Source organism: Euleptes europaea, chromosome 9, assembly GCF_029931775.1.
Source record: "Euleptes europaea isolate rEulEur1 chromosome 9, rEulEur1.hap1, whole genome shotgun sequence".
Taxonomy (NCBI): domain Eukaryota; kingdom Metazoa; phylum Chordata; class Lepidosauria; order Squamata; family Sphaerodactylidae; genus Euleptes; species Euleptes europaea.
The window spans coordinates 71,967,735-71,980,416 of NC_079320.1; the positions used below are offsets into that span (position 1 = coordinate 71,967,735).

Consider the following 12,682-nt stretch of genomic DNA (forward strand, 5'->3'; position numbering starts at 1 on the left):
AAACTAATGCAGGGTTGAAAACATGGGTGCATTTTTTAACACCCAAGAAATTATCTACACAGCGTCTATCCAGGATCTTTATTTCATTATTGTTATGCAAATATTGAGATTTTAAATAGCTGTCTTAAGGCTGCAATCCTAAAAACACTTTCCAAGGAGTAAGCCCCACTGAATAAATGTATAAGAGTATACCTGCCTAGGACTGCTCTCTAAACAATATTGTAATGTAAAGCCATTTAAAGACATGGTTTAATATAGTAAAATATAATACGTAAGAGTTCAAAGACCATCTGCATACTTCAAGGCTAGGTTTAATTCTGCGGTCCACAAAGCCCAGCTGAATGCATACCCCCTCAGTCTCTTCATGATGCTCCCACCAGGAATCCTATACATTAAAGTGGTACTTGCACTTCTTCCAGGTAGCTGCTGTTTTAGATCACTTTTGTCTTCCTCTTCTCTACTAAGTTTTTCAAGAAAAATTCACCTACAAAACAGGCAAAAATGAAATGGGCATCAGTTTTAATCAAGAAGCAAATAATTCTTTCCCAACCTGGTGCTTCTTTAAAATTGTGCTACAGCCACAAAGCAAAGTGACTTAACAAATATTGAACTGGTCTTTTAACTTCGCCTTCTTCAGTTAACTATTAATTTATGTCTATATGTTAAGTGCTGTCAAGTCCCTTCCGACTTATGGCGACCCTATGAATTCATACCAGCTTTTATATTGTCTACTGTGGATGCTAAAACCCACATCATTAGAGAACTATTTACTAAACTTGATTTGAAAATTACTATGACTGAAAATAGATCCCATTTTAAGCTCCCTGGATGATATTTCATTGCCAAAAGGTATAATGCACACAATAGCACTTAAAAGGCAAAAGGAATCAGAAGTTTGCATGTGATAGTGGAAGTGGTAACTCTACACAGTAATTTAGAACTTAATTTTCCTTCTGGCCACAACTCATCATGCACTGCTTCTGCTCAACGACCCAATGGTGCTTTCATGGGAAACCACTGGCATGAATTGAATTTGTGCAACTGTATTTGATGGTCACGCTCTTTACAACTTAAAACATGCAATTACATGTTTAAGCAGATCCTTAAGGGACAGGCAACATTTTCTGTAACCAATGCTATTCAGCAAGACTGCAAAATCAGAAATACAGTTTCTGGGTATCTAAAGGTATATTGCTCTTAACAGGATTTGTGGGGAAGGGGCAGATGTGTAGCCTTACTTTACAAACAAGGACCAACATTTCACCTGCTTTGTATGAAGAGCGTACAAGAGGCCCACTGGCAGTGTAATGAAATCCAAGGTCGTTTCCTACTTTCTCCCAGTATTTAAACTTCTCAGGTGTAATGTATTCTTCTACCTGGAAAAGAAAAAAATACTGAGCATGATCTAGTAATCCAGAAGCACATTTTTTCTGACCTTAATGAATACAAGTTACCCCTCCTGTTAATCGGAAAGGTACTTGGGCCTGTGTTCCCAGAGAGACTTCATTCTGAGTAATGTTTAGGATTGTACTGTTTGTTTCATAGGGGATGGGCACAGAGGTGTGTCAACAGTTTCACAGAAAACGTTTTTTTAGGAGAGACTTATATTAATAGATAAAAGACTGCACAGGATAGGTTCAGAACAGAGCCAGTGTGGTGTAGTGGTTAAGAGCAGTGGTATGGAGAGTTGGACTCTAATCTGGAGAACTGGATTTGATTCTCCACTCCTCCACATGAGGAGCAGACACTAATCTGGTGAATGGGGTTGGTTTCTCCACTCCTCCACGTGAAGCCAGCTGGGTGACCTTGGACTAGTCACAGCTCTCTTAGAGCTCTGTCAGCCCTACCTACCTCACTGGGTGTCTGTTGTGGGGAGGGGGGGAAAGGTGATTGTAAGCCAGTTTGATTCTTCCTTAAGTGGTAGAGGAAGTCAGCATATAAAAACCAACTCTCCTTCTTCTCCTCTCTTTTTACACAGTTCCACTAAAAGTAATACATTTAACAGAACATTTACAGAAACCCAGTATGCATCAGCGGCAAGTTTTGTGACATCCCATGTGAATGACAGCTGTTGCAAACATTCCATAAGCCAACAATGATCAAGCAGGAAGAGCGACTGTCACACTTTGAATACAAAAACATAACGCTTTTTACCTTTAAGTGACGTTTTGTGGGTTGCATGTATTGTCCTAAGGTCAGACAGTCCACATCTGCTTCCCGTAATACTATGAAAGATAAAAAGGATATCTTGGTATGGTATTGCTTGGCACCCTGATCCTAAGCACGGTTACTCAGAAGAAAGGCTCACTGACTTCACTGGAATTTGCTTTCAAGTAACTGTATTTCAAATTGCCAGCCTTAATTCACTAAATGAGAACAACAACAAAAAAAGAGTACAATCCTCTCCTTCAAAGCACCATATCAAAAGCTAAGATTAGGACTCCAAAAACACTGAAAAGCTCCCAGTGGATGAACGTACCTTGCCGTATATTTAAAGTCAAGCATGAACAAAAGGTCTGAGGGTCCCCGGTATGCTTTGGGAAAGTGAGCCTTGGAAGCCCCATTATGAATGCACAGCTATCCACACTGTCATTTGAATCCTGTGTTCTACCAGTGCCCCCTACTCCGTTCCAAGCATGGCCTGTGCTCACATGGAAGAAGGTTGACTTACATTTCAAGGTGGCCAGTACTTGTTTGTCTGTTTCACCCAGGCCCAGCATGATGGATGTTTTGGAAATGACATCAGGTTGCACCTTCTTAGCATGCTTCAAAACATTCAGGGATTGGTCAAAGTTGGCCCGAGGATCTCGAACTAGTCTTCAGCAACAAGGACAACAAAAATGATAAATATGATCAAAAGCTGTCTATTCATAAAACAAGGGTCTATCTTTAACTTCCCCGGTTTTTGAGTTCTCTATCTGTATGTAGTTTCTCTGATCTTTCCAGCATAATTTTTTTGTCTCAGGCAAGTAAAACAGAATCTCTGCCCTAAGGCAGGGAAGAAAAACTTAGAAAAATGGAAGAGCGAACACACGCTCCCAGTGATGACTGATATTTACATTACTGTTTATAGTGACCATTCCTGCAAATTATTTGTTTGCTGAGAACAGGCAAATGTTTTAGTGTGAGTAATCATACACACAGCAAGCCAAATCTGCAGTTTTGTTTATAAGCCTCTAGCCAAAGAATGAAACCCAAAGCAGATCCACTCAGAGTCCTACTCTGGATTCTAGGGCTTACTTGAGGAAAGTGTTCTTAGGATTGCACTGAACGTGACTTACAGGAATCAACATGTGGGCCCTTTAGGTTTGGGGCGATGCACCCCACATGAATTACCATCAGTGCAGACTGCTTTCCTTTCCTCAGGGAAGGGGGCATCTTAGGAACAATGAGTAGCTCACTTTGTGGAAGCCTCACCCCAAGATGCAGTAAAAATAGAAGGCAATGATCTTCTAAGTGTGCAGAGACATAATCCTCAGCATATGCCACATTTTGTAGGATCCTAATGTGCATAGAAAACCAAAGCGGATCCAGAGCTTTGCCTTTTTACACGCAGAACCTGCATAGGATCTGACTATATACAATAAACAAAGAAATCCTATTAAGATTGGCAGATCCCCCTTCTACAGGAATGAACCCCCTTTGGCAAACAGAAACAGGCATTGCCAATATATTCTTGAAGGGTCCTTTCCAGCTTGTTTTAAAGAATATTCCATTGTGTGAAACCTATCTTTATATTTATCACCTTTCATCACCTCTGTAAATCTGGAACTGTCTCCACATTGTGGGCGTATACATCTAGCCCTGACGCAGCAACTTTCTCCACAGCCTTAAGGTCTCCTCGAAAATCAGGGGTTAAACATTCCACTAGAATTTTTGGATTCCTGAAAAGTAAAGGTTAAAAAAACTTAATACGTACAGTATATGTTATATCGTGGGAAAACAATGCTGCATTAATCTTTAAGAAAAGTTCTATGTGTAAATTTACACATACTCACACTCACCTTTCTTTTAAGTGTGATACTGTTTTTGCAAAGTGTGCTGCTCCACCATCAGGAATATCTAGGAACAGTAAATTGGAGTTAATTTTCATGCAAAGCAAGTATCTACTTTGTGTCAAAGGTGTGGGGTTTTTTTTGCTGCATTTCCATACATGGCAGCTCACAAGAATATATAAAAACACTAACGCAATTGGGCAGCCATTTCCCCAAATAAAGATGAGCTTGGCAAAAGGCAATTCATACATGAGTCTCATTCACCCAGGGAGGTGCCAGAAGGGATCAGGAAATGCACCTACAGCCTGGGAATGGCTAGGCCTACAGACATGCATCTAGCTGCAAGGTGATGTGCTGCTCATGAGAACTACACAGGGTGGATGGGAGGGGTGCATGGGAACAGGCATTCTCAGCCATGATATCACCTAGATGCTCATTTTTGCATGCAATTTAATTTAAACTGAGGCTTATCACGGGGTGGACCCAGGGAAGTCAGGAACAACTAAGAAGACTATGGTTTGTGAGTGACATTATTTGCAGGCTCTTTGCTAAACTCCTTTTGAAGTACAATCCTATGCCGAGTTACTCCTGTCTAAGTCAGCTGAAATCATTGCATTTAAACTGAAGATTACAAGGGATTGCATTGCTGGTTTTGCATGGTTTTCAGGGTATGTGTATCTTCTATGTGTTAACAGGCATTTGTAGTGGCTATCTAGTCTGGCAGGTGACCCGACTGAAAACATCCTGCTTAAATTCTATACCTTTCTCACCTCCCTTTCACATAGTCAGGGTAGCATACAAAATGTTGGCCAGTGATCCTGGAGGGTTTTTTTGCCATCTTCTGGGCCTGGAGTAGGGGTCACTAGGGGTTTGTGGGGGTGGACAGAAGAGGATGTGAATTTCCTGCCTTGTGCAGGGGGTTGAACTAGAACCCTGGAGGTCTCTTCCAACTTTATGTTTCTATGATTCTTTGTTTCCTAAGATCAACATTGGTGTGTGTACCTTCCAGCTACCCATCCCTTTCTAAATTTAATAGTTGTTCTTTTTTACTTTTATTTAGCTTGTTCTTTTTTACTTTTATTTAGCTTGTATCAATTTTGTTAAAAAATCACCATTACAATTTAGCAGGCAATTAATATTTGTTTGCATGACTTACAAATACCTTAGATAAGCATTAAACACTGAGACTTTGACATGCATACATACAAACATACATTTTGTCTTGGGAAATATGTACACTTACTAACCATCCCTATCCACAGAAGTCAGCACAACATAATCCAGACCCCATTCAGCTATTGCTCTTGCTGTGTTATATGGCTCCTCAGGATCTAATGGAGGTGGACTTTTGGCTGTCTTGACTGAGCAGAACCGACAACCTCTTGTACACGTATCTCCCATTAGCTGGAACAGGAAAGGGTATGATAGCTACGTTATTCAAGAAAGATCACCCAACTTTCTACAATTCAAATTTTAAAAATCTTAGTAGCTGGCTAGCAGATGAGAAAGTAATTCACTATACACTGCAGAAGTCTAAGCAATATATAATGTACAGAGTTGAAGACTTGCACAACCCCCTAGCCCACCTTCACTTTCCTCATGTGGCTATCACACATGGTACATGGAGTCCCTCAACAGAAACCAAGCCGCAGGTATGGCAGGACACCAAAAAGATTCTTAGCTGTACTTTGTGATAATCTTTTTTAAAGCTCCCATCTTGCCTCCTAAATGAATGACACTGAACTTCATAGTAGAACCTGCTGCAGAATTTGACTTAAGGCCTGTTCTTTTGTTACCGGGGCAGGGTGGTTGAGCTTGCAGAGATGCACACTGCGCTGGCAACATATTCCAATAGGAAGATCACACAGGAGGGGTGGATTATGTGGTTATTCCTGATGCCAGCTTCATACCTCTCTAGGACCCGCAGTCATGGACACCCCATGTCTGCTCCTCCCATGCAGACTCTGTGTTTAAAGGGTGTATTACAAGCGTGGCCTGTTTCTATACAGGAGTTTTATCCATACCATTCATACAAAGTCAGAACGAGTCCTTAGAACACTGACTATGTGACCAAAGTAGCCCACCACTTTCTACAAAGACATAGCAAAGACAAGTAGTTCCTTCCATGCCTTTCAGTCTATGCTGTTCTGGTACAGTGCCCACGAATAAACATAGCAGAGAAGTTGTTATATACATTCACTCTCCAAAGATCATTAAAAAAATTTCACATTACTGTTCTAAACAGGGTTTGTATATTAACAATAAGAAGTCTAAAATTATGGTCTTTTCTAAGACAAAGGAAATTCCCTCTTTTAACAGGCTTTTAGATGGTCTTATGCTTGAATAGGTCAAGGAAATTAGGTCTTTGGGTATCTTGGTTACATCTAATTTGGCATCCAACAAGGTCAGATTACTTCAGGCGTAGCCATTTTTTTCCTGTCCTTTCATCCTTTAAGTCATAGCTATCATTGCTGCTCAAAAGCATTGTCTCATGGAGCTTCGATGGCAGAAAGGAAAGGTACACATTCACCGCTCTTAATGAAACGTTCTGATGCCAGTGGTCAGCTTACCATTATAGTTGCTGTAGCAGTAGCATACTCTCCTCCTCCCCAGCACTCCCCGATATTTGGACAACGGGCTTCCTCACATACCTACAGTAAAAATGAAATAGCTGTTGACAGTGGAACAAGAGTTCAGCCTTTTTTAAGGAAAATAGTACTGCTATGACAATGATGACTTTAAGAAGAAGAGCTGGTTTTTATATCTCGCTTTTCTCTACCTTTAAAGAGGCTCAAAGCGGCTTACAATTGCCTTGCCTTCCCCACAACAGACACCTTGTGAGGGAGGTGGGGCTGAGAGTGTTTTGAGAGAACTGTGACTAGCCCAAGGTCACCCAGCAGACTGCACATGGAGGAGTGGGGAAACAAATCTGGTTCACCAGTTTAGAGTCCGCTGTTCATGAGGAGGAGTAGGGACTCAAACCCAGTTCTCCAGATTAGAGTCTGCTGCTCTTAACCACTACACCAACACCGGCTCATAATGAGAAGTCACAATACCAATGCAGTGGCCTAGCCTGTAGCATTCCGCCAGTGCTAAGGGCCAGTGCTAGCAGAATAACCACCCAAACTGCCCTACTGGGTTAGCAGTCACTTCTCCTTTCTCCATCCCATGCAGTGTCATGTCTGCCATACTTCAAGGCCCACAACTAACAGACAGGCCCCAAAAAGCAACGTCTTGTGTGTCTTTTCACATTTGAAGAATGCATTCTGGTGCAAGCATGCTGTGGACCCAAGATGCTCAGGGGTGGGTTTTAACAGCAACAACCTTACTAGAAATACATTGTTGCAGTGACTTCAGGAACAAAAGCCACTGCTACTAGTACATGGTCTATCAGCTCTGAAAATAAAACTTGGATCTTATGTTAATTTCCTTATGATTCTAAGACTTACTTCCAAGTAAATCCCACTAACTGCAATAGAATTTGCTTCCAAATAAGTGTGCTCAGGGCTGCAGCCTAAATCACAAGGACTCATGACTACCCAGAATTTAACAGGTATTAGATTTACCGTATGGAGATTTAAATTTCGCAGTGTAGTCTTCAATTTGTTGTAATTCTTTCCAATTGGGATCTGGGTTTTCAGCCATGGAGGAAGCCGCAGTCTGAAACAATAATAAAAACAGAAATAGCATAATACTTATTTTGTGTTATTAGGTAGCTAAACCTTCTACAGATTAGAAATTATTTTTTCCTTACAAACAATATTTTTCATAAAAATATTATTCTTTTTTTCATATTCTTGTTTGTTACTCAGCAGTGGCACCTTCCATACCAACTGGACAAAGCATTTAATGCTAGACAAAGAGTTTGTGAAGATTTCTGAAAACTGATTGTTTCTTGCACTTTTCATACCAACCCATAGCCTACATGAAGATGGTAGATAGCTAAAAACTGGTGGCCCTAAATTATCTCTTAGTTCACAGCAACAATACTCATTTCTAAATAGTATTCTCATTTTGTTTTCACCTTCAAAGTGTGCTTCTTAAGAAGCTGACATTTTGCTTCGGCAGAAAAACAACTGGAAAACAAAAAGCATTTCATTTAGATGAGGGAAACTTCGGATTGTCATGCCAATAGCCTGAAATTGCAGCTGGTTAGGAAAGTACTGGAAAGCAGAATGAAAGACAATCTTCATTTAATTACCTTTCTCCTTTCTGACGCTTTAGATTGCCTTTATATTTTGCCCAATTTGTCTTGTCTGAAAGTTCCCCAGATACAAAGTCCTGCAAATCAGGTCCACTTTGCAAACATGCCTTCTGTTCCTTTGATAACGACACTGATACTCCAGACTGGTTGCATGAATTCCTTTGAAATAACTGGGAGGAAATAACTGTATTATCTTCCAGAAGTAGAAAATAAATGTAATACCTTTCAAAATTCTAATCACCCTTTACAATATATGATATTCTAAAAGGTAATGTCCGCTTTATGAAAAAGCTGACATTTTAACCCATGATCCAAAGAATCTCTTCAGACACAAATACCTCTGACATAAACTCACTAGGGTGACTTGTATATAATCTGCCCTGATGATCCATTTTTTGGGATAGAAGAGCAGGATATAAATAATGATAATCACTCTCTTCTTTCATTATGGGGAAGATGGCAGAAGGAATGCTGGAGATGATTATTATAGTAGCAGACAAAATCCTGAAATATTGTCGAAGGCTTTCACGGTCAGAGTTCATTGGTTCTTGTAGGTTATCCGGGCTGTGTAACCGTGGTCTTGGAAATTCCAAGACCACGGTTACACAGCCCGGATAACCTACAAGAACCAAAAATCCTGAAAGTCACACTTTTGTCTGGCAGAAACTTGTTGAACTCTTTTAATACTGAAGCCACATACTTCTGTTAGCTCTATAGTGGCCAACCTCTCATACTTTCTTTCCATTTAGTTCCATTTCTCTTCATACAGACTTGCCCATTATTTCTTTACTCCTTGTTTGTTTTTAGCTCTTGAGGAAGTTGTAGATTAGAGTTGCCAAGATAAGATGTTTTGCTGTTGCTCATTTGTGTAAATTTGTAAAATTAAAAGCAATACAATTTGCAGAAAACACACCAAGCCAACAAACCAGTTACTACAAAGGGTTATGGTTTGGGGGACACAACAGAAGGGAAGCTGTGGTATTTTGCATTCTTGTGTGTATGTCAGAGCAGTAGTCTTCAACTTTTCCAGATCTGTAACCCACTGACCGCCCTGACCTGGATGGCCCAGGCTAGCCTGATCTCGTCAGATCTCAGAAGCTAAGAAGGGTCAGCCCTGGTTAGTATTTGGATGGGAGACCACCAAGGGATACCAGAGTTGCTGTGCAGAGGAAAGCACTGGCAAACCACCTCTGTTAGTCTTTTGCCATGAAAACCCCAAAAGGGGTCGCCATAAGTCGGCTGCGACTTGACGGCACTTTACACACACAACCCACTGACCTGCAATTGCATGAGAAGAAGTCATGTGACAGAGTCCTATGAGAGGGGAAAGGGAGGAGCCAGGCCTATATACCTCACAAGTGGTAAGCCCAGTATGATGGGAAGCAAACCAAAAGAGCTGGGGACAAGAAAACCAATCCTCAGGAGATGTGCCACAGTGAAAAACAAGCCTGAGGTCAGAGCAGGGTTGCCAACCTCCAGGTAGTACCTGGAGATCTCCTGCGATTAAAATTTACCTTCAGGTGACAGAAATCAATTCACCTGGAGAAAATGGCTGCTTTGGAAGGTGAACTCTGTGGCATCAAACCTCATTGAAGTCCCTCCCCAAACACCACCCTACTCAGGCTTCATTTCCAAAATCTTCAGGTATTTCTCAATCTTGAGCTGGCAACCCTAGGTCAGAGCCACTAAGGAATCCTCTCCATCACTGAGTGATCTCCCCTCACTCTTCCCATTATGTATGGTGCAAAGAGCGTCAGAAGGCGTTGCTCTGTGTCTTCCAAAAGGCAGCCCTCCAAGAGCTCAGGGCCCAGCAGAAGGGAGTCTGAGACTAACTTGAGGGTCAATAAACAGAAAAGGGGTGGGGAGACTCAACCTGAAAAACCAAAAGCTGCATACCCCAAAGGTTGGGTGGAGAAAGGTAAAATGTTGTTACGTAGAAATATATTTATATTTATTTTAGGGTGCTTATATCAGTGTTAAAAACATTAAAAATTATAAAACAAAGTACAATAGCAACTATCAAGGTTGATAAACCTAAACCACACACCATACGCGTTTCAGTCAACCGGCCTTCATCAGTGGTCAGATACAATCCCATACAATGCAAACACAAACAATAATCAAATGTATCACAATATATAAACAGAATTATAAAAGCCCAGGTACGTGCATAGGGGTGTACATCAATTTTCAAATCTGAAAGCCCACTAAGGTGGAATACCTACAGGTTGCTCTACTCTGGGCTATCTCCCCTACAGAATGTGCATGCTAGTTTTATCAGGTTGATACTGGCAACCTTAATAGTTGCTATTGTGCTTTGTTGTATCATCTTTAGTGTTTGTTGTATCATCTTTAGATATTTCTACTTAACATTATTTTACCTTTCTCCACCCAGCCTTTGACTAAGCTGAGGGTCCCAAACCACAGGGGGAAGACCTCGACTTAGCCTAAAGGGCCAAATCACCGCTGCCACCTTCACTCTCTTCCTCCCTCCTCAGGAATTTAAACTGGAGAGGGGGGATGCAACCTGAAACACGGGGACGACGAAGAACAAGTCCCAGAAAACAGAGGCTGCCCATGGCAAACAAAGGCACATATGGGCATATTTCGACGGGACAGAAGAGGAGCCATGGTTGAGGCACAGAGATCGCAGCCGCTCCCCATGGCCTCCCCCCTTCGAGACACGGGAGGATTGAGGGAGACTACCGGGAAGAACTCCCGGTACTCACCGGGCTCCCCGGGGCTGCCAGGCTGCGGCTCCACAGGTTCGCTCTGGCAGCTACCGCGGCGACAACCCCAGAGGGGGAAGCCCGGTGGAGCAAAGACATGTTCGGCCACCGCCCAGCCCGAGAGGCCTCCCGCTCATCCCCGGCCTTCCTCCCCAGCCGGATCCCCTCTCATGAAATTCCCCTCAGGCCGTTGCCCTTCAATCGAGGAACTCGGCGCTCGGCTGCCTAGCCTACGTCAACCGTTTTCTCCGCCGCGCTAACGCCTGCCAATCGAAGCGCTCGGCTATCTTCCAGACTAGGAAAACGCGCCTTCGAACGAAGGATTCGGCGCTCAGCCTGCCTTTTCCCGCCACGCAAACGCTAAGCGATCGATTGGTTCGGTCTGGGCTCCGCTGTAGGACGTGACCCGAACGTGATAGCGTCACCTCGAAGACGTGTGGTAGGGTACAAGACCGTGATGACGCAGCACGCTCCCCTTTTCCTCCTTTCTGTTAACAAGAAGGTGAGGGCCGGGTATGTTTCTTGGCGGCTCGGCGGGGAGGGAATCGGTGTCCATCCGCGAAGCCGAGGCCGTCTGGCGTCCGGAACGGCCCGCGACCGTGACGGGCGGAGGCCCACGTGGGGAAGTGGGATAGTATTAGGATGAGGGTCGGTTGGGCTGTGGAAGGAAAGGCCCAGGAGTTGTCTCCCCCCCCCCCCACGGCCCGGTCGGGTCTCAGTGAAGAAAGACAGCGCGAGCTCATAACTGCTTGTGCGCTTGCGTGAACCGAGTATCCTGCTTTGCCGAACTAGGGGTGCAGTTTTGGCCCTGGTGCTGTTTCAGTGGACGCTGCCTGTGTCCCTCTGCCGGGGGAAGAGGAACCCTCGGCTGCCGGTGACGCTCGGGCCTGGTCCGCCCATGCAGCACCATGAAGGAGTAGAAGCGCTCTGGGCATCTCACGGACTGTAGCAATGAAGAGTATTGGTGGAGAAAGTCGCCGTTTGAATGCTCTTTCTCGGGAGGGGAAAAAGCTTCTAGTCTAGCTGCTGAAGCTGGAGGGTGAGATAATCAAAACGGATGGCTTCACACAACGCATAGTTAAATTGTGGAACTCACTTCCCCAGGATGTGGTGGCGGCTGCCAACTGGGAAGTCTTTAAGGGGGGAGTGGATATATTCATGGAGGAGAGGGCTATTGATGGCTACTAGTCAAAATGGATTCTAGTCATGATGCATACCTATTATCTTCAGTATCAGAGGAGCATGCCTATTATATTGGGTGCTGTGGAACGCAGGCAGGACAATGCGGCTGCAGTCGTCTTGTTTGGGGGCTTCCTGGAGGCACCTGGTTGGCCACTGTGTGAACAGACTGTTGGACTTGATGGGCCTGGGTCTGATCCAGCAGGGCCTTTCTTATGTCTAACCCTTCACATGCTGTGCTGATTGTCCATTTGCGAGGGTGTTATTGACGGAGGAGAACTCTAGAACATGTGATCCCTTCCCTGCATTCTGAAGTAGCAATTGTACCACGCCAGCAGCTTTCCATACCAGTACTACCTCGTTGTGCTGCATGTTGAGACCAGCATTAGAACGTGGCTAGGGAAGGAAATATTAAAGGGTAAAGCTGGCGTCACAGTTACACAGAGACGTATGTTGAATGGGGTATTTTTTGCGGTAGGGTTGCTGGGGGAGGGGGCTAGGGCAGGGGATGTCCTTGTTGCCCATGGCTGAGATTTGCTTACCCAATGCTTTAGAATGGTTCAGTGGGGAGGGTC

The 12,682-nt window shown here is 43.5% G+C and overlaps 1 protein-coding gene across 1 annotated transcript; it reads right to left on the reverse strand.

The window, feature by feature from the left end:
* Positions 1-400: 400 nt before the first annotated feature.
* Positions 401-11,027, reverse strand: LIAS (lipoic acid synthetase). The gene is made up of 11 exons (XM_056855478.1): positions 10,929-11,027; positions 8,197-8,369; positions 7,562-7,655; positions 6,566-6,646; positions 5,243-5,399; positions 4,005-4,062; positions 3,756-3,884; positions 2,672-2,817; positions 2,155-2,225; positions 1,265-1,376; positions 401-484 (listed from the first exon to the last, which is right to left on the reverse strand). The coding sequence occupies exons 1-11, from the start codon at positions 11,025-11,027 to the stop codon at positions 432-434; spliced, it is 1,173 nt and encodes a 390-aa protein (XP_056711456.1). The 3' UTR covers positions 401-431.
* Positions 11,028-12,682: the final 1,655 nt, after the last annotated feature.